Below are 19,697 nucleotides of genomic sequence, written 5' to 3' on the forward strand. Positions count from 1 at the left end.
TAGAGAAACAAAATGAGAAGAAAACAGTATCATAAAAGAACCAAGGAATTGCGGTGGAGTTTAGCACACCGTAATGCAATGTCAAGGATGAACATTCGGAAAGAAATTAAAGGAATGAGCCAATTCACAAGATCATAACAAATTGAGGTGTAAAAATAAAAATAGAGACTGCCTCTTAAATTAGGTAAATAACACAACACCCGTATTGTAGCTAGAAGACCTGCTTTTATAAGAAGGAAAATATCCATCTCTTCATATACTTGGCTTATTGTCAAAGTGATGTAAAGTTTTTCATGTATACAGCGTAGGAGATTAATCAACCTTGATATCAGGAACAATTAATAAATTGTAGAAAACCTGTCAAGCTGCTTGTAAAGTTCAGCAAGTACAAAAAAGCATTTTGGGATTCTGCAGATCATCAGGGAGATTGGATGCAACAGAAATAAACAGTGCTGCAAGCATAGAAAGGGAAAGGGCATTTTTGACAGCTGAAACAAGATACAAAGTACACTAGAAAAATGAAACCCATGTCCAGTCATTATACCTGACTCCATCACTTCAAGGTACATGATAGCAACTCAAGGCTTAGAAACTAGCCCTGCTTCATCCTTATGTTATTATTTATGTTTTAATTAAATTAATTATAAATCACTGCATTCTCAATGTAGTTTGCAACATTTAAGAAGGCCGTAATAATAGTAATTTAAAATAATACTAATATAACCACAACATCACATTTTTACACTCCCCAAAAGACCCTGAGCAAGGAACTAATCACATCAATTAATAGACAAGCAAACTGACAAAAAAAGTTTTAAGATTTTTCTCTGCATTTACAATCACTGGATAATTTCAATGTTTTCCCCAGTTTCTAATTTTTCCAAACTTTCCCATTCAGTTCTCCATGCTTCCTCAGCAAGTAGCAGTTGTCTTGAAAATTCATCAGTATTTTAGTGTGAAATCTGTCCCTATATATACTTTTCTGCAGTATTGACTATTCTATATGTTTTTCAGAACACTTTCCTGCAATATAATGCATTTTTGTATGCAATTTCCATGCAAAATATTCATTTTTATACAGATTGGCTGCAGAACTGCACCACAAAATTCAACTTTTGAAGGGAAATTGTGTTTTGAAAGGAGGATGCTAGTTCCTCTAAGTAATATTTGTGCAAGTGAATCAGCTGCCTAGATTCAAAAGAGTCAAGTAAACTGTTGCCAAGATAGCTCCATGTGTATGTAAGAGTTTTATAGTGTTAATTTTCAAATTATGTCTCTCTCTGACTCACCTGTCCATCATACCATATAGAAAACAAAAAAAGACGCAGGACTGTAGCTCAGCACATGCTATGCATACATCAATCCAAAGCCCATTTCATGATATCTCCACATTAGGGCTGTTTGCAAACCTGGCGATCTGTTGCTGCCAGTCAGTGTAGATAAGACTGAGCTAAATGGACCAAAGGTAAGACTTGGTATGAGGGACGCAGGTGGCGCTGTGGGTTAAACCACAAAGCCTAGGACTTGCCGATCAGAAGGTCAGCGGTTCGAATCCCCGTGATGGGGTGAGCTCCAGTTGCTTGGTCCCTGCTCCTGCCAACCTAGCAGTTCAAAAGCACCTCAAAGTGCAAGTAGATAAATAGGTACCGCTCTGGCGGGAAGGTAAACGACGTTTCCGTACGCTGCTCTGGTTCTGCCAGAAGCGGCTTAGTCATGCTGGCCACATGACCCGGAAGCCGTACGCCGGCTCCCTCGGCCAGTAAAGCGAGATGAGCGCCGCAACCCCAGAGTCGGTCACGACTGGACCTAATGGTCAGGGGTCCCTTTACCTTTACCTTTAAGACTTGGTATGAGGTAGGTTCTTACATTCCTAGCTTCCTAAGAAACCTTCAGTAGTAACTCAGCCAGTTGTGTTTACTATGCCACAAGATATATAAAAAGAAATTCCTTTTTAAGAGGATGAAGATCAAACATTATTCATAATGTTAAACATCCTCCTACAAAGTGGCTGAATAAAGTGATAGATTATTTACATGATTGCCCATCATTTCCCATCAAGTGAGTCCTAAGTGTGAGCGTTTCTAAGTGGTGTTTTTCAGGACTGAAACAATTTTACTCTCCTACTTTCCATGCAAATTTTTAAGCACTTATTTTATTTGACACAACAATGGACCAAGCCAATTTTAAATGCCCGAAATAGCTTTACCTAACATATATGCAGATGTGAGTAGTGCATAGAAATGTCAAGTATCTAGTATAATGCACATAAATGTTTATTGGATTTTCTTGTTATTTTGAAACAAGTGTGCGAGGAGTATTTCAATTATTGTGTTTTCAGAGTTATTTTTTTGAGGGGGGGGTTGTTTCAAAATGTAACGTGTTTGCTGTTTTTAACAATATTTGGGCCTACATGATTTATTCTGAGATTCATATAAAGACGATTTGTTTTGAATCAGACTATTGGCCTACCTAGTCTAGTATTGCCAACTCTAGCAGAGGTTCTCCAAAGTTTCAGACAGAGAAATCTCATACTCCTCCTACTCTAATTACTTTTAATGGACAATGATAGGGACTTGACACAGTACAGTGGTACCTTGGCTCTCAAACGGCTTAGTTGTCAAACAAATTGGCTCCTGAACACTGCAAACCCAGAAGTAAGTGTTCTGGTTTACGAACGTTTTTGGGAAGCTGAACGTCCGACGTGGCTTCCGCTTGAGTACAGGAAGCTCCTGCAGCCAATCGGAAGCCACACCTTGGTTTTTGAACGGTTTGGGGCGTCGAATGGACTCCTGGAATGGGTTAGGTTTGAGAATACCACTGTATTCTCTTCATGCAGCTGCTATGGCCCCTCATCTCAGTGCCGTTTTATATTAAAGGTAAAGGTAAAGGTACCCCTGCCCGAGCGGGCCAGTCTTGACAGACTCTGGGGTTTGTGCGCCCATCTCACTCAAGAGGCCGGGGGCCAGCGCTGTCCGGAGACACTTCCGGGTCACGTGGCCAGCGTGACAAAGCTGCATCTGGCGAGCCAGCGCAGCACACGGAACGCCGTTTACCTTCCCGCTGGTGAGCGGTACCTATTTATCTACTTGCACCCGGGGGTGCTTTCGAACTGCTAGGTTGGCAGGCGCTGGGACTGAGCAGCGGGAGCGCACCCCGCCGCGGGGATTCGAACTGCCGACCTTTCGATCGGCAAGCCCTAGGCGCTGAGGCTTTAACCCACAGCGCCACCCGCGTCCCGCCCGTTTTATATTAGGAAGGTCATAACTGATAAAAGTGCTCTGCATACGAGAATACCATGAGAATCATCTATTTGCTTTTTAGTTATTGAAACTGAAAACTCGAGCAAAGGGAATCAAGTTGCATCTGTGGAAGACTGTTCTACCAAGAGCAAAGGTTTGTACATGTGTGCACAGAATTCTGCGAGCAGTATTTTTCTTTTTTTCCATTCATGGTCCTCTGGATTAGAATCATCATAGTGACTGAAAATGGGCTGATTATAACTATAGTCAAAACTAATCTTCAGAATGGGTACTAATATAAATCATAAAGGGAGGAAAGACGCAACAGCGTAACAGATGGTTCTCCCCTCCCCCACACAAAGCTACTGGAGATGACAAGCTGGTAATTTTTGCAGGGTGGATTAGCTCATTAAAAATGACAAAGCGGGATCTCTGATATCTGAAATACAGAGAGCACACAAAAGCAATATTTATATTTTGTGATGGCCTTAATTAAAGGTTTTTTTTTTAAATGACTATGGCCATGATCCCTCAGTTCCTCTGTTGGCTAGAGAAGTACCTACTGCAACAGTGTACCAGTTACACTTGAGGCCATATTCAATTGTTGGCCTGCCTTCCTCTTGACCACAACCACACTGACTTGGCATTACTCCTCTAATGTTAAACTGCACAATTTAAAAGATAATACAGAATGAATATATTCATTGCTTTTCTCAGGAGAGACTTGGTACCAGGATTTAAACAAAAACCACAGAAGAATGGCACACACTTGGCAAAGGTTTTATCATTCTGCAAGTCGAAACAGAAATGTTTAAGTAAGACCAGAATGGCATCCAAAGTTGTCATATTGGCTACCAGTTTCCACTCTCTGTTTTTTTTAGTACTTTTCTGTTCCATATACAGTCAAACCTTGATTTCTGAATGGCTTAGTTGCCAAACAAATTGGCTCCTGAACGCCGCAAACCCGGAAGTAAGTGTTCCAGTTTGTGAACGTTTTTCAGAAGCCGAACGTCCAATGAGGCTTCCTCTTGTGTGCAGGAAGCTCCTGCAGCCAATATGAAGCTGTGCCTTGGTTTTCAAATGGTTTCAGGAGTTGAATGGACTCCCAGAACGGATGAAGTTTGAGAACCAAGGTACCTCTGTACAGGCTTATATGCCTAATTCAAGTAAGCAGATGGAGCTGAAGCTGCATTTCAGTACCACTTCCCCGTCCATTGGTGATTTTAAAGAAAGGGAGAAACAACAACAAAAATAGAAGGACTGAGAGAAAGCAGGATTGGGGAGAGAAACATTCTAAGGAGCACTGCATTGTAAAAAAATATATGAACTCTTTTAAGTTTGGAGGAGACTCTTGAGAGTCCCATGGACTGCAAGAAGATCAAACCTATCCATTCTTAAGGAAATCAGCCCTGAGTGCTCACTGGAAGGACAGATCCTGAAGCTAAGGCTCCAATACTTTGGCCACCTCATGAGAAGAGAAGACTCCCTGGAAAAGACCCTGATGTTGGGAAAGATTGAGGGCACAAGGAGAAGGGGATGACAGAGGACGAGATGGTTGGACAGTGTTCTCAAAGCTAACAACATGAGTTTGACCAAACTGCGGGAGGCAGTGGAAGACAGGAGTGCCTGGCATGCTCTGGTCCATGGGGTCACAAAGAGTCGGACATGACTAAACAACTAAACAACAACAACAAGTTTCCATTTAACGCAGATACAGTACCTAAAGGGACGGGATCTGGATTCACTGGACTCTGCTGCCTGGAGTGATTGCTACCACTGCCTTTTTTTAAATCCTCTGCATCGCTGTACCGCCGTATCCAGTAATTAAGTTCCTCCCGGTCAGCTTCTTGACATCGCCGTAGCACAGTGAGAGATCGCCTTGTTTTTTCCACCATGTCCATGATGCAGTTTAAAAGCTGGAAGTTGGAAAGGAAAAGGTGTCAGAAAGGAAATGATAAAGCTTCACACCACACCCATTCCATGAGTGGGGATTTGAACCTGGAACTCGGACTTGACACGACACCATACTTGTTTTTACTGTCTAATCATATTTTATGTTTATTCAGTCACAGTGCTGAGAACTCTTTCCTTGTTCAAATAACTAGCAGGTTTTGAAGGAACAGTTCTGGAGGGCACCCAATATACAATTCCTTGGGGGACATACAAATATCCTGCTCTGATTTCATGTTGCACTGCTGGCATGGGAGCTGCCATGGTGGAACTTCTTCCCATGCCACTATGTGATGAATGAAGCCCAGAGCCATCTGGGAGCCACCCATTCTGTGAGTCTATTGCATGCTGCAATTGCCCTAGTTTTCACTTTTGGGAGCAGCCTCACAATGGGTTTCACTAAAGGGGCCGAGTACTTCTTACGTTACGTCAGCATTGTGGGAAGAAGCAATGTAACATGGGAAGAAGGCCATAACAGAGACAACTTCCATATTATTCTTAGGTTAAGCAGAAATGGCTAAGTAAGTAGCATAGTGAACATAAAAACGAATACAACAACCATAATTTACACAGTACGCTCCCCGTTTGTGGAATGTTTTCCCCAGGGAGAACATCTATCTTCATCTTTTAGGTGCCAAGCAAAAACATTCCTCTTCTCCCAGGCCTTGACCAAGCTTACTTAGTGAATTCAAATCTAAGAAGACCTTTCAACTGGCCCTTTCCAAGTCATAAACTTTGTCCGTGTGCTCATTACTTCATGTATGTGACAAACTGAACGGCCTAACCTTTGGTTACCTACAGGAGGAGATAGATGGCATACAAAAGAAATCCTCCAAGCCACAAGTATATATGGATCAAGGAGCAAGTTTCTCTTGTGCTGTTTGGGGAGCCCTGAATAATTTAAATAGTAGTCATTTCATAATGCTTATTACTTTGAGACTGCAATCTACTTATACATCTATTGAGACACAAAAATGCACAGGTATTTCTTACATGGTCAAGGTGTTTCCATTCTTCTGCCCATTCTCTGTCTGTTAGCCTATGATCAATCATTTCTTCTTGACGTGTGCCATGCAACCCTGCCAAAAACAAGCAACCCCCCAATGAAATATTAATCACATACAAGAGTCAACTAGCAATAATTTAATTTTCCACGTATACCCATAAATTATAGGCATTCACAACACTACCTGGTTATGAGGAACAACCATTACACAACACACCGATCAGATACACTAGCATCAAGCAAATGAAAGAGGCACAGAATAAGATCACAGGGCCTGAAGTATAATAAGACCTTCTAAGTCCCCAACAACAGTTCTGGAGAAGTAGATAGTCAATAAAAAAGACACAAAAAATACAGGCTTGCCCCATTGATCCTCAGTATTATGAGATCAATAAGGAGGAGAGAACATTGCTAGACAGTGATAAGTGGAACACGAGCAGGTATATCACATTCCAGTCCAATCAATAAACAGAAATAAGGATGGGGGCAAAGAGAATTCATTCATTCATTTATTTAAAACACTCCCTCATGCTCAAAGCAACTGACATCATATAATAAAAGGCATCCAATGAAAGAAAACTACCCCTCTCAATTGGGTGAAACATACAAAGCCCTCTGTGATACATCCACAGAATCAACTGTGCAAAAAAGCAGATAAAGGCAAGGATCTCCTCCCGTAACAGGCCAAGCATTCCAAAGTTTAGGGGCCATGGTGGTAAAGACCCTGCTAATGGCAGTCATTAGATTGATGACAGCCATCAGCAGGGTCTTTACCACTGCTGCAGTGACAACCCACAGAGAAGGGCTTGATTGTCCAATCACGACTGGCACACTGGCTAATATAGGGAGGGGCAGTCTCTCAGATAGGTGGGTCCCTTGCTATGCGCCAGAAAACTGGCCTTGAATGTGGCTCTGGCTATAGTGCCATTTTGCCACAGTGTATGGGACACTGTGCATTAGATCTGGATCCTAAGGAGTGCAAGTTTTGTTCTGCTCACCAAGATGCCTCACCCCACCCCAACAGCTTCCCCACACCTTATTCAGGATGGTCTCTTTGCCCACCAGAAAGAGTTTTTGAGGGGAATGGGAGATGGAAGGGACAGGAAAGTCCCCTTGCAAGAGCTTCCTTCCACTAACGGGTGGTGCTGTGGTCTAAACCACTGAGCCTTGGGCTTGCCGATCAGAAGGTCGGTGGTTCGAATCCCCGCGACGGGGTGAACTCCCGTTGCTTGGTCCCTGCTCCTGCCAACCTAGCAGTTCGAAAGCACTTCAAAGTGCAAGTAGATAAATAGGTACCATTCCAGCAGGAAGGTAAATGGCGTTTCTGTGCACTGCTCTGGTTTCGCCAGAAGCGGCTTAGTCATGCTGGCCACATGACCCGGAAAAACTGTCTGCGGACAAACGCTGGCTCCCTCGGCCAGTAAAGCGAGATGAGCGCCACAACCCCAGAGTCGTTCGCGACTGGACCTAACTGTCAGGCGTCTTTTACCTTTACCTTTAAGGTAGTCTTACTGCTGCAATGCTTAAAACTGAAAAAAGGGTCTATATCTGCTGGCTTCTGTTCCACCTGAAGGAGTTATTTCAGGAGAGGACAGAGCTCAGTGATGGAGCACATTCAATCTCTGGTATCTACAGGTAAAGCTAGGGAAACACCTTGTCTGAAATTCTAGAGAGGTGCTGCCAGTCAATAATAAACTAGGTGGATAAATGGTCCAACTCAGGATAAGATTGCTTCATATGCTTATTCCACCACTATCCAGTTTCTAGACCCGAGATAAATCCTCCAGCACTGATTGTGACTCGGTCTCTTTCTAGAACACGTTGGCATTCAACATATGATCTGCTCCAAAAACATAAAATAAAAACCCAACTGAAACAATGATTCTATAACTAAAACAATGGCATTAAATGGAAGTGAGTGGCAAGAGGGCATCTCAACTTTCAATAGTTTATGGAAGTCAATACAGTCTTAGGGCACAAATTCCTGGGAATTCCACTGCAAATTGATGTGGAATGAAATGGAAGACATACAAAAAAAGCATATATATTGTTTTGTCTAACTTCCTTGTATTTCAACGGGCCATGAAAGATGCATCTACCGGGGGGGGGGGGGGAGACACACCCCATAAGAATAAAATAAACATTTCTATGCCTTTCTGAACCCGCATTTTCTTTTAATCAAACATATTTTTATTTATTAAACATTTGTGATTTCTGGCCATCCCAGAAACAGGAATGTAGAAAAGGCAGAGCAGGTCTGAACTCCGCATTCTTACTTTCTAACTCTGCAGGGGAGGAGAGCAGGGCAATTCACCGGAGAGATTGTCTCCCCTACCCATCTTCAGACATGCGCTGCGATAAATTCAAGGACTGTATTATACATTTCTCTAACTCATAAAAGAGCAACTGAAGTTTGATGCCTATGCAGAGCAAACCAAGAGGAAGAGCTTTGCTTACCCATAGGTCTGTTTCTGTCCCTGAGGTCCCTGTGGTTGGGGTGTCTGTATGAGTCCCTGTAGTGGTGGGCGATGGCCATATCATCCAAACGGTAATGCTGAGGTGGAGGCGGAGTGGGGTGAGGCAGACCATTGGGCTGGTAAGACAAACCATTATTTGGACTGTACCGCTGGCCTGGGCTAATAGTGCAGGGCCGCTTGCTTGGATGCTCTGAGTGCAAAGGCTCTCTGTCAAAGCCATTTTCTTTGGTTCTAAAGAAGAAAAGGGGCAACATGTTTTGTGAAAGAGTTACAATCATACCTCGGGTTACAGACGCTTCAGGTTGCGTTTTTTTGGGTTACGGACCCGCCGAAACCCGGAAGTACTGGAACGCGTTACTTCCGGGTTTCAGTGGTCACGCATGCACAGAAGAGCTAAATTGCGCTTTGCTCATGCACAGAAGTGCCGAATTGCAAACTGCACATGCGCAGACGCGCCGCTGCGGGTTGCGAACATGCATCCTGCACAGATCACATTCACAACCCAAGTTTCCACTGTATTTCCTCCCTACAGGGAAGGTGAGTGTAACTTTCATAGCATATACAGTAGATGAAATACATTTATTCATCGTGGACATTTATTTCAGACTCCACTAAAAGGTGGGCAAACACAGGATTTATTCCAGCTTGTACCCTGCTTTGCTTTAAAGCTGAGCAATAGCCACATTCATAAACTGGTAGAAATCCTTTCTTCATGCCAGCATCTTACAATTTACTAGAGTCACTTTTTTCTTCTATTGCCCAATGCATGGGCACGTAGCCAAGAATATTTGGCTCATTTGTGACTTTGCTTCTTGATAACGTTGTCATGATCTCCTATCGGAGAATGATCATTGCTACTATTTATTTTTTTTTACAGTCTCTCTTGGAATCTATAGATAAAAATCTCTTTCAGACTTAGAGAGTTATTGACAAGGGTTTAAATCCTCCAAAAACTGTGCCATCAGGAAGAGTACTATCAAGTGCCATAACATTAAAAGTGTTGGTATTTTTAAAAACATTCGTAAGAGTGAAAGATCAGTTCTTTAAACATATACCAAACCTTAAATGAAAACTGAGAATTATGTGAATTTTTTTCCAGAGAGAAATATAATAGAAATAGAAACACTTTATTTGAATTGCATACTACTGATAAAATGCAGCAATATCTTTTACAGAATTATGAAAGCTCTCAAATAAACAGCATGCAGACATTTCTAGAGGAAAACAATTATGATAGCCTAATAATAATAATAATAATAATAATAATAATAATAATAATATTGCATGGGGAATATCATTAGTTCTCTACCAACCGTAACACATTCCCATATTTGCATTTCAGAGATTTTGCAGATGCATTTTGGAAGCCCCATATATAATGGTTGTTCTTAAACTGTTTGTATAGTAGCAACTACAGCACAGGTGGGGGGGGGGAGGGAAACCCACTGCTGTTGATATGACTACAACTTTTCCTACATGGGTCATGATAGGCGGAAAAAGTAAAAGCACAGGGTTGAAAGGAAACCATGTCATAAAATGTTTATACAACAGTACTTTTAAAATGGTCATGCTGCTTTCTGAAATTGGATCCTTTCAAACAAAACGATTGCTGCCATCCTACTGCACATACTGCTATGCTACTTGGAGAACTTTCTGTGCTTTTCCCTCTTCTCATTGTATTAAGTTGCTATTACCCAGGGAGTGGTGGACAATTCTACCTTTGATATGCCTGTCGACACTAGCAGAAATGAAAGCTTTACCTTTGAAAGAAAAGAAACCCCCCACATGCTTTTGTGATAAGAGGATATCATGTAGCTAAGATTGTGCATTTGATTGGCCCAACTTAGACTGATGGAACTAGATTGCAATGGACTGAAAAATCTGCATTGCAGATAACAATCTGTTTACAAAACGTAAGGATAATAAGCATTTTTTAAAATGCTTTATTTATTGTTCTGGCTTACAAGTGGCAGAAGGTACCCGAATCTTAACTTTCATCTATGCAGATTTTTTGTGGAACCTGGAAGCTTTCCCATTTCTATACAATCCTATAAATAAACTATACAAACCAATAAAAACACCACTTCAATTAACATACATTGGATGTATCTGATTTTGTTATACTCAGAGCAAACCCGCAGAAATAATACCACTGACCTGGGTTTCCAGGTGGGCAGCCTTTACCACGTGGCACAGCCACGGCACGGCTCTGGAACCGCATGGTGGGGCAGTGGGGGAAGAGATGCTTGGTGTCTCCCCTTCCTGGCCATGCTGGGATGTCAGCTGGATCCTGTCCCATGGACCTATCAGGCCACTGGGGGGAGAAGATGAAGATACTCCCACTGTTTTTCAGGGGGTGGCCTGCTGTGGGTTGCCCTCTTGGATGATCACTGCAGGATTCGCCAAACACCCATCCAGGAGGTGAACGGGCAGGATGAACGGGACCTTCCTATGGTTTATTGGCCACCATATTTAGGCCCAGGAGGAATTTGCCTACCTCATAGCAACTGTCACAACTCTGGCAGATAAGACATTGGGTTGGATCCTTAATTGAGCAGGTACCCCATTAAAGGGGTCTAGGAGGGGTGACTGTCCGGGAGCACATCGGGAGCCAATGGGCCAAAACAGATCTCCCAATACTGACTCTGGGCAAGGTCACGGCACCTGGTGCATGTCAGAGGCAGCTCCCCAATTCAGGGCTTACCTCAGTTGGTTTACCAACCAGCAGGTAGGCTGCTTGATATTAGATTCATACCTAATGCCTTGGCCAAACCAACTAGAATCTGTAATCAATAGAGTTGTGGCCTATTTCAACGCAAATACCAATCTCCTGTGTTTAGGTTATACGGTCTGGCCTACAGCGCATGGCGAACATCCTGTATTCACACCAGCAAATGGAGTTATGCAAGTCATGACTAACTTGTCAATTGATTTCTGTAGGTTTTCCCTGACTATGACTTAGACAGGGAATGCAACTTCTATCCTTTGGAACCAACTTGCCCAAACCATTAAAAAAACTGTAATGTGGAAATGATTTATATGTGACCACTACTGAGACAATATTCTTAACACCTTGTCACGCACGACTTTTGAAAGGAGACCAATAATTAACAGGGATGCTGTGAAAGCTGTTATTTTTCATGCTTGAAGTGAAAATTGCATATTCACACGTGAATAAAAGTCTCAGGCAGGCTGCAGGGTTGGTGAATAAAACAAAAATGTGCAGGATGTTCTGCTGTTAATCTAAAGGTGATCAGCACTGGGGCTGTTGTGCCTTTTCATGGAAAGCAACGCACCAGTTAAGCTTGGCTGTGACTTCCATCGCTGTCTCTGATGACCATCAAAAAGTGACTACTGTTCTATTTTTATCTTGTAAGTAATTACAAGCTCCATAGTTAGGCTCAGTCTGCTAATAAGAAGGAAATTCATGCTGCCCATGCTCAGAGAAGCAAATAATAGTTGTCATGTGCCTGGGACCTAAAACTTGACTGGCAGTCAATCATCTGTCCTCTGTTCTGCTTAACTGGAGGCGTCAGGGATTGAACCTAGACCTTCTGCTTTCAAAACAGGTGTCCTATCACAAAGCACCCACAAGTTGCAGGGCACATTTCTGATTGGCTGAAGCAGAATGCAAGACCAAAGAACATCTCCATTACAGGAACATGAAAAATATGGTGGAGAGGATAGGGACAGCAGCCACTAATCCACATTTGATTTAGATCTGTAGGAAATGGATGAAATACCCCTCACAAACAATTAGCTTCCAAATTCAAGTGTAGTGGGTGTTCAGTAGACAGGAGGATGTATGGAGAATATATTTGAACTGTTATTATGGACAATTGCCAAGGTGACTGCTGTCCACCTATGGAGCTTGGGAAGGATTATTTAATTTCTCACTAGAAACTGAGCCTGAGTAATGCTACCTTATTCTTGTTGGCAAAATGCAAATAGAACAATAGCGTATTTTACAAGGTAATCAAATGGCGAATGAAGGTGCTTTTAAAATGTGCAACGGTGTGCAATTAACGACACAGGAATATCTTAACATTATGGAAATTGCACATCCACTTTTGTGGATAAGTGTTCTGAGCACACAATGTTCTGGAAGAAAGACAAATTTATGTTGACAATAAGGCAAGTGAGAAAAAAAAGAATTTGAGAACTGCTGAAAACAACACAACAATAATTGTTCTTATTGCCAAGACCAACAATCAAAAAAAGGTCAGAAGCAGGAAATTAGTCAGTGAGGCAGTTGGAGCATTACAGGATAAAAGAGTTTCTGCCAAAGGTGTACAAGGAAATTGCAGAGAGGCTGAAAGGAATTTGTGCTTGTCTTTGCTGCGAAAGATGTAGGTAACCTATGCTTAGGCTGACTTTTTTGAGGAGATAGTCTGAAGGACTGAGACAAATAGAGATGATCTTCTAAGGCTTACTGGCAACTAAAAAGAACAAATTGCCAGGACCAGATAGCATCCACCCAAGAGAACAAATCAAATATGAAACTGCTGATCTTCTAACAAAAATATGTAACTTGCCTCTAAAATTGGCATCCATACTAGCAATGTAAATAGGTGTTACATTGGAAAGTAGCCAATGTAACACCTGTTTTTTAAAGGAATCTGGGAAATTACAGGCCAGTTAGCTTAATGTTAACATCTTTATGGGTAGATTAGAGAAGCACATTATTAAAGATAAATATTATCAACACATTATTAAAGATTCTGTCATATCAAGCATGTAGGAGAACATGTCTAAAGAAGAATCAGCATGGCTTCTGCAAAGAGAAGTCCTGCTTCTCTAAATCTTAGAGCTCTCTGAGAGTGCCAACAGTATGTCGGTCTCACAGACACTGTAATCTTGGATTTCAGAAAGATTTTTTGTCTCGTTCAACTTAGCAGGACTGGTTTATTGCAAACAGGAATAAATGAACAATTCTCAAAGTGGAGGGAAGAAAGAAGCTGTACTGGAACCTGTAGTTTCAAAGTTGTTTATAAATGATATGCAATTAGGAGTGAACAATGAGGTGGCCAGGTTTGTTGATGGCACCAAATTGATGACACCCAAGCAGACTGTGAAGAACTTAAAAAGAAACACACCACACTGAGTGGATGGCCAATTTATTTACACCCCCCAGAATGGGGCTGGGTGGAGTAGCATTCCAGTCCTTGAACTAATTTTGGGACAAATTTTGTACCCAATTGAAATGGAAGATCTTGGGGGAAAGCACAACCAACTGGAAACTGAAGAAAGGAAACTGGATAAACACTGTTGCTAACCTCTGCCATCTTCCACATTGCTGGTGCAAACCCAGCAGGGATTTGTTTTTGGTTATTTCTCTGCCTTCAGTCCTCCCTGGGTTAGGCATAAATATATCCACAGCACAATGCTATGCATGTCTCCTAAGAAGTAAGTCTCATTAAGTTCAATTGAACTTACTGACAATTACGTAGGTACAAGATTCCAGCCTCAGGTTACAAAATTCAGTAAATGAATCCCAAATATCCATAAAGCTGCCTCATCTTTGACATCTTTCCTTTGTTCTTATAAAGCAAGGCGATTTAACCAATCACACGCTCATTGTTGCTATTCATTATGCTGTATCTGGAAAGTTAGGTAATTAATATATACCAGTTAGGGGCTAGTTATATATGTATCAATTTCACTATATTCTTTACATATGTATTCTTTACATATAAGTTCCTTGGCACGAGACAGAATAAAAAGCATTGGATCAAATGTGATGGAAAAGTCATTGTGCCACTTCCCGAAATAGGGTAGAAGTCGGGGGGGGGGGAGTCATTTATAGAGTGAGGAGAGCATTTTTCATCTGGCATGCTATGCAGTTATAAAAAAAGAAATATATGTACATATATGTGTGTGAGTGTGTTGTCTCCTCAGGTGTCACTCTCTTCTCTCATTCAATGACTGATGGCTCCCAGTATTATTGCAGAAACAGATTGATCTTTTTAATGAGCTAGTTTAATAGACTCCAAAATCTCACTGTGGCTGCTCATCCGTATCAGACCATATGCACCAAGAAAACATTCAGTGAAACACAGAGCTCTGTTGGCAGGCTGCTCCTACAGTAGACCGGGGTATATATAATATTTAAGTTACTAAACTATAGTATATTATATTAATTGTATTATATGTTTTTTCCTGGTTGTCCACAAACCTTTATGGTAAGAGTGGGTGTACATGCACAAGGCAGGAACAAGGAATATTGCGCCTTTTTTCAGCCTTCATTGAACAGGCAGCCCTTCACACCAAGGAAGGGTGAAGGGTGGGATTTATTAGCTTTATTTTAACTAATTTCTACCCCACCTGCTCAATTTTTAAAGTGGGGGGCATTTCTCACTAGCAACTTAAAATCAATAAAAATTATAATCTCTAAATGCAAGTATTCCATCTAAATACAATATTGGATAGTAACAATTTCCAAATCCACCAAAGTCGCAAAAATTGGCTAAGACCAAGAACAGCAAGCAGAATTAAGCTTTACCCCTTCAAATCGTTTGTTCTCTTTAATTTATGAGTCGCTGTCCACATGCATCTCAAGGAAATCTACAAATGTATCATAAAAACAACTTGATGGCATTAAACGGCTTTCAATAGGCCAAGTCTCCACACTTCAATAGGAGCAGCTGTCTGCAAGAATGTGTCACTATCGAAAAGGTCCTGTTTCCTACACAATAGCAGGACTTATTGAAAGATCTTTATACCTGTAAAGGCTCATCTGGGAGAAGTTTCTCTTCAAAACATCCTGGACCCAGAATGAATGGAACAACATGCAATTTAGCTTACACGGAGATGGTAGTCTTTCGGCAACTTGAATATACTTCTCAGCTTTTCTGCCTAGCTGTAGTTAGGTTTTGCAGGTTTTGAAGCACTACAGAACCTGTAAAACCTGTTTGAGCTGAGACAGTAGGAGGAAGAGAAGGATATCAAGTATATACACTGCAGCATCAGACTTATGCAGCCTGCCATCTTTAAAATACCTCTTCAGCTTGGTGAAAATCATAAACACAGGCTTGGATAGAGTGGTTTGTTTCTGTTAGGGGAAATTCTTCATGGCAGTACTATTTATAGCCTAGTAGAAAAGCACTGTGTGAGAAATCGAGAGTCATTCTGTCTCTGCAAACCCTTGTGCAATGCTATGCATGAGCTCTTTCCAAAATCTCTTTATGGCTCACTAAAGTTCATATCTGGCAGCCTGTAACTTCCTTATTCAGGGACGCGGGTGGCGCTGTGGGTTAAACTACAGAGCCTAGAACTTGCCAATCAGAAGGTCATTGGTTCGAATCCCCATGAGGGGGTGAGCTCCCATTGCTCGGTCCCTGCTCCTACCAACCTAGCAGTTCAAAAGCACGTCAAAGTGCAAGTAGATAAATAGGTACCGCTCCGGCGGGAAGGTAAATGGCGTTTCCGTGCGCTGCTCTGGTTCACCAGAAGTGGCTTAGTCATGCTGGCCACATGACCCAGAAGCTGTACGCTGGCTCCCTCGGCCAATAAAGCAAGATAAGCGCCGCAACCCCAGAGTCGGTCACGACTGGACCTAATGGTCAGCAGTCCCTTTACCTTTACTAACTGCCTTATTCACCAGGTTTTTCATGCTGCAACAAAACTCTAATTAGGGATGAGGGAGAAATTTGGTTCAGTTGGCATTCACACCTCCCAAAACAAGATGTGAACCAAAATGCAGCTATTTAAAACATGCACTTCTCTGAATTTTGTGATACAGTTCTCCAACCAAATAGAAATACAAATATTAGGGGAAAGTGAGCACTTATTAGTGAAAAATATGCAAAATACATTATATTAGGGGGAAATGCTTTCAAAAATATGTATGGTAGGCAAAATTGCACATGAAAAGGTTTGTGTTAGGGGAAAAGTGTACTAGAATTTTCATTAGGATATTCTATTCTATTCTATTTTTTTGCAGATTGATGCAGAAACATGGATATCTCAAATGTAAGTCTGGAAAAATGTGAAACAGGTACCAAAACTGACGGATTTGCCTAACCCTAAACCCCAAAGCACTATAGTGCTTCAATACAAGAAGTGTTCTGATAGCACTTGTGCAAGAGTTCAAGAAATGATGATAAAACATAGCTAACTTCTTTGAGGTTTCATTACAATCTAGGAGTATATAAATATAGTTAGTTAGTTAGTTAGTTAGTTAGTTAGTTAGATTGATCAATCAATCTTACTGAACAAAAGGAGTTGTGATAATTTTTTGGCAAATTTAAATTATGGCATTGAAATTGTTCACTGATTTCTGTGTCACTGCCCAACTTTTCCCATTGTTATGCATTTTCCATAATGTATTTATCCTTGTTTAGGCAAGCAACATAAATTTCAGTTTGATTTCTAACTCTGTGCTTAAGTCTGGAAATACTACATTTTCTAAAAACATGCATGTTGGTGTTAGAATATCTGTTCACAATGGTAACCTGGTGTTTGAGATGTCCTAGTCTTGTTAGAGGCTGTGTCATAAAATAAACCCAGAAGAGAATGTCAGGTACTGGGAAGTTTTTTTTAATATCTACCATTGGTGGCAGCACTGGAAGTCTACAGTGACTTGGATCCAAAGATTGAAAAGATAAAATGTATTGCCCTGCAAGGATGGTTTCATATGGTTGACTAATTTGGATTCTCAAATTGCAAGATAAGTCTATGGCATAAATATTGTGACATCTTGGGCCATGTCATGACCTAATTGACTTTGGATCCAGTTGGGTGAGAATTCTCCCTGCTTCTTTTATTCAAGTATTCAAGTAATCCTGGTGTGCTGTAACATCCGGAGTTGACTATCCACAAGACAATGGCAGTGTAATGTCTAATATTTAAATGGATCATCTATACTGAACTCAGCTTAAAAGGTGAGCACCAACAATTAAATTACTTATAATTGCTGTTGATTAAATAAAAGCAGTTTTCCTTCTAGCTATTCCAGGAGCCTGTGCCAAACATTGCTCAGATATCTGAACTTCATTTCCTTCTCTTTTGATTTATGCTTGTTCAGAAGGAGTCATAGGACAGTGCTTTTAAAAATCATGAGGAGTAAACTGTGGTCGCTAAAAATAAGCCGGAAAGTGGAAACTAACTACTAGTCGTAAGAACAAGGAAAATTGAAAGCATAAGGGAAAACATTGTGGCTTATCCTTAAAGTCATCTAGAGCCAAGAAATCAAATGCAATCTTCTATAGATAAAAATAAAATAAAAATACGAGGGCCTGATCCAGTCCACTGAAGGCACAATAGTTTACACAGAATTCTGGTAGGCTCTCTTATTACTAGTATTATTATTTAATTAAATTTATATACCAGCCTTCATCCGAGGATCATAGGGTGGTTTACAATATAAAACCACAAAATACATGCTATAGTTACAAACAAAACTATAGCTCTCCACAGTTTAAAAAGCCATACATAGATTGTTTAATTAGTCAAGAAGAGGGATTGTTTTTCCTGGTGCCTAAAGTTATATAAAGAAGGCACCAGGTGAGTCTCCTTGGGGAGAGGATTCCACAAGCGGGGATCCACAGCAGAAAAAGCCTGCTTTCGAGTTGACACCTTCCAGACCCCTTATGGAGGAGGCACACGAAGAAGGACCCAGGGTCTGCGTCGACTCATTTGGGGAGAGAGAGTCCTTGAGTATTGTTTTCCCTTTACCACGTTTACACGCAGGCAGTGCTGGGGCATGTTAGGGGGAGCAACTACAGCATCCCTATATAGCATTCCTGTTCAGCTTAGTGAAAATTATATGTGAGCCAGGGAGCTGGAGTGGGATACAGCTCTTTAAACCAGAATATAAACCATCTCTCCCTCTCCTGGCCTATACTGAATGTTTTCTTAAGACAAAAACACGAAACAGAGACAGTGACAGTCATATCTGGAATCCAAATGATCTGCTAGCCACTTTAAATGTGCATGCAACAAACCAAACAATTTGTTGGCTAGTACCCGTGAACAGAGCTCCATTATAATCCTAATTATTTAGGGGCAAATTGTGCCTTCAGGCTTATCATGAAAAAGCAGAGTTCTCCACTGATTACTGATAATGGAACATTCTGTTGCATTCAAGCATAACTTAGTTAATTTATTTTAACTTGATTTTTATCCTGCCCTCTTCCAACTATAAAAACCAACTACATTTCTATCAAAATAAAAAGCCCAGCATTCTGCAACAAACTCTGTCAATAAATTCACCCCGCCTCAGTGCAATGGGATGTCACAAGAGCACTCGCAGATGCGACTAAATACAGAACAGCAGATGCGATTGTATCAAATATGCTACAGGGCATTCAGTTGGACAAAATCTGCAGGTCCAAATGAGTTGTTTTGTGCTCTGTGGCTCAAACACTGGCTTCACCTTGTATGCAAGTTCTTGGACAAGTTTCATCTTTTTTGAAATGAGTATCTGGTTTGCAGCAGAAAGCAGTGTGATCAAAAGAGTGGCTACTAATACAGAGTGGAAGCCTGGAATCTGGATGATGTCATCAGTTGCTACGGACCAGAAGACTCTGTAGACCAACAGAGGACCTGCATTGGTACCATCAGCCCTCCTGAGACCATCTGTAGTAATTTCTTCTCCCACCCTGTGGTGCTAAGAGCCAGGAACCTGACCTACTCCATTACAAAAAACCACTACAATATCTATCCTCTTTATAACCTGAATGGTCAAACCTGCCATACAGAATTGGCTTTGTTGTGCAGAATAGATTGCCATAGGAGCTAACCGTTGCAGACCCTTCCAGAAGAAGACAGGCTTTTGGGAAACGAGTTCAGCTTCCCGCTCCCTCCACCCAGGGAGGGACGGACTGTGCTAATCTTGTGACTGTGTGAAAGATGGAACAGTTCAGACTGGGACTACAAAAGACCCATGGAGAGCTGAGTTGCTCTCTGGAAGGATCCTAACGAAGGAGCAGTATCTGCTGCAAATGTGTTACTGCTGCAAATCTCCATTTTCTGCTCAGCTTATATACAAATATTACAAACACCATAGGCTTCCTATGAACTCTT

At 41.3% G+C, this 19,697-nt stretch overlaps 1 protein-coding gene across 1 annotated transcript in view; it reads right to left on the reverse strand.

Moving 5' to 3' along the window:
* RUNX1T1 (RUNX1 partner transcriptional co-repressor 1) overlaps positions 1–19,697 on the reverse strand; it is a 148,220-nt gene that overhangs the window by 28,471 nt on the left and 100,052 nt on the right. The window contains 3 exon segments of the mRNA XM_082233658.1: positions 4,960–5,155; positions 6,183–6,268; positions 8,653–8,903. Coding sequence (XP_082089784.1) covers positions 4,960–5,155; positions 6,183–6,268; positions 8,653–8,903 — 533 coding nt within the window.

This window comes from Podarcis vaucheri (genome assembly GCF_965113315.1).
Source record: "Podarcis vaucheri genome assembly, chromosome: 8".
NCBI classification, from domain to species: domain Eukaryota; kingdom Metazoa; phylum Chordata; class Lepidosauria; order Squamata; family Lacertidae; genus Podarcis; species Podarcis vaucheri.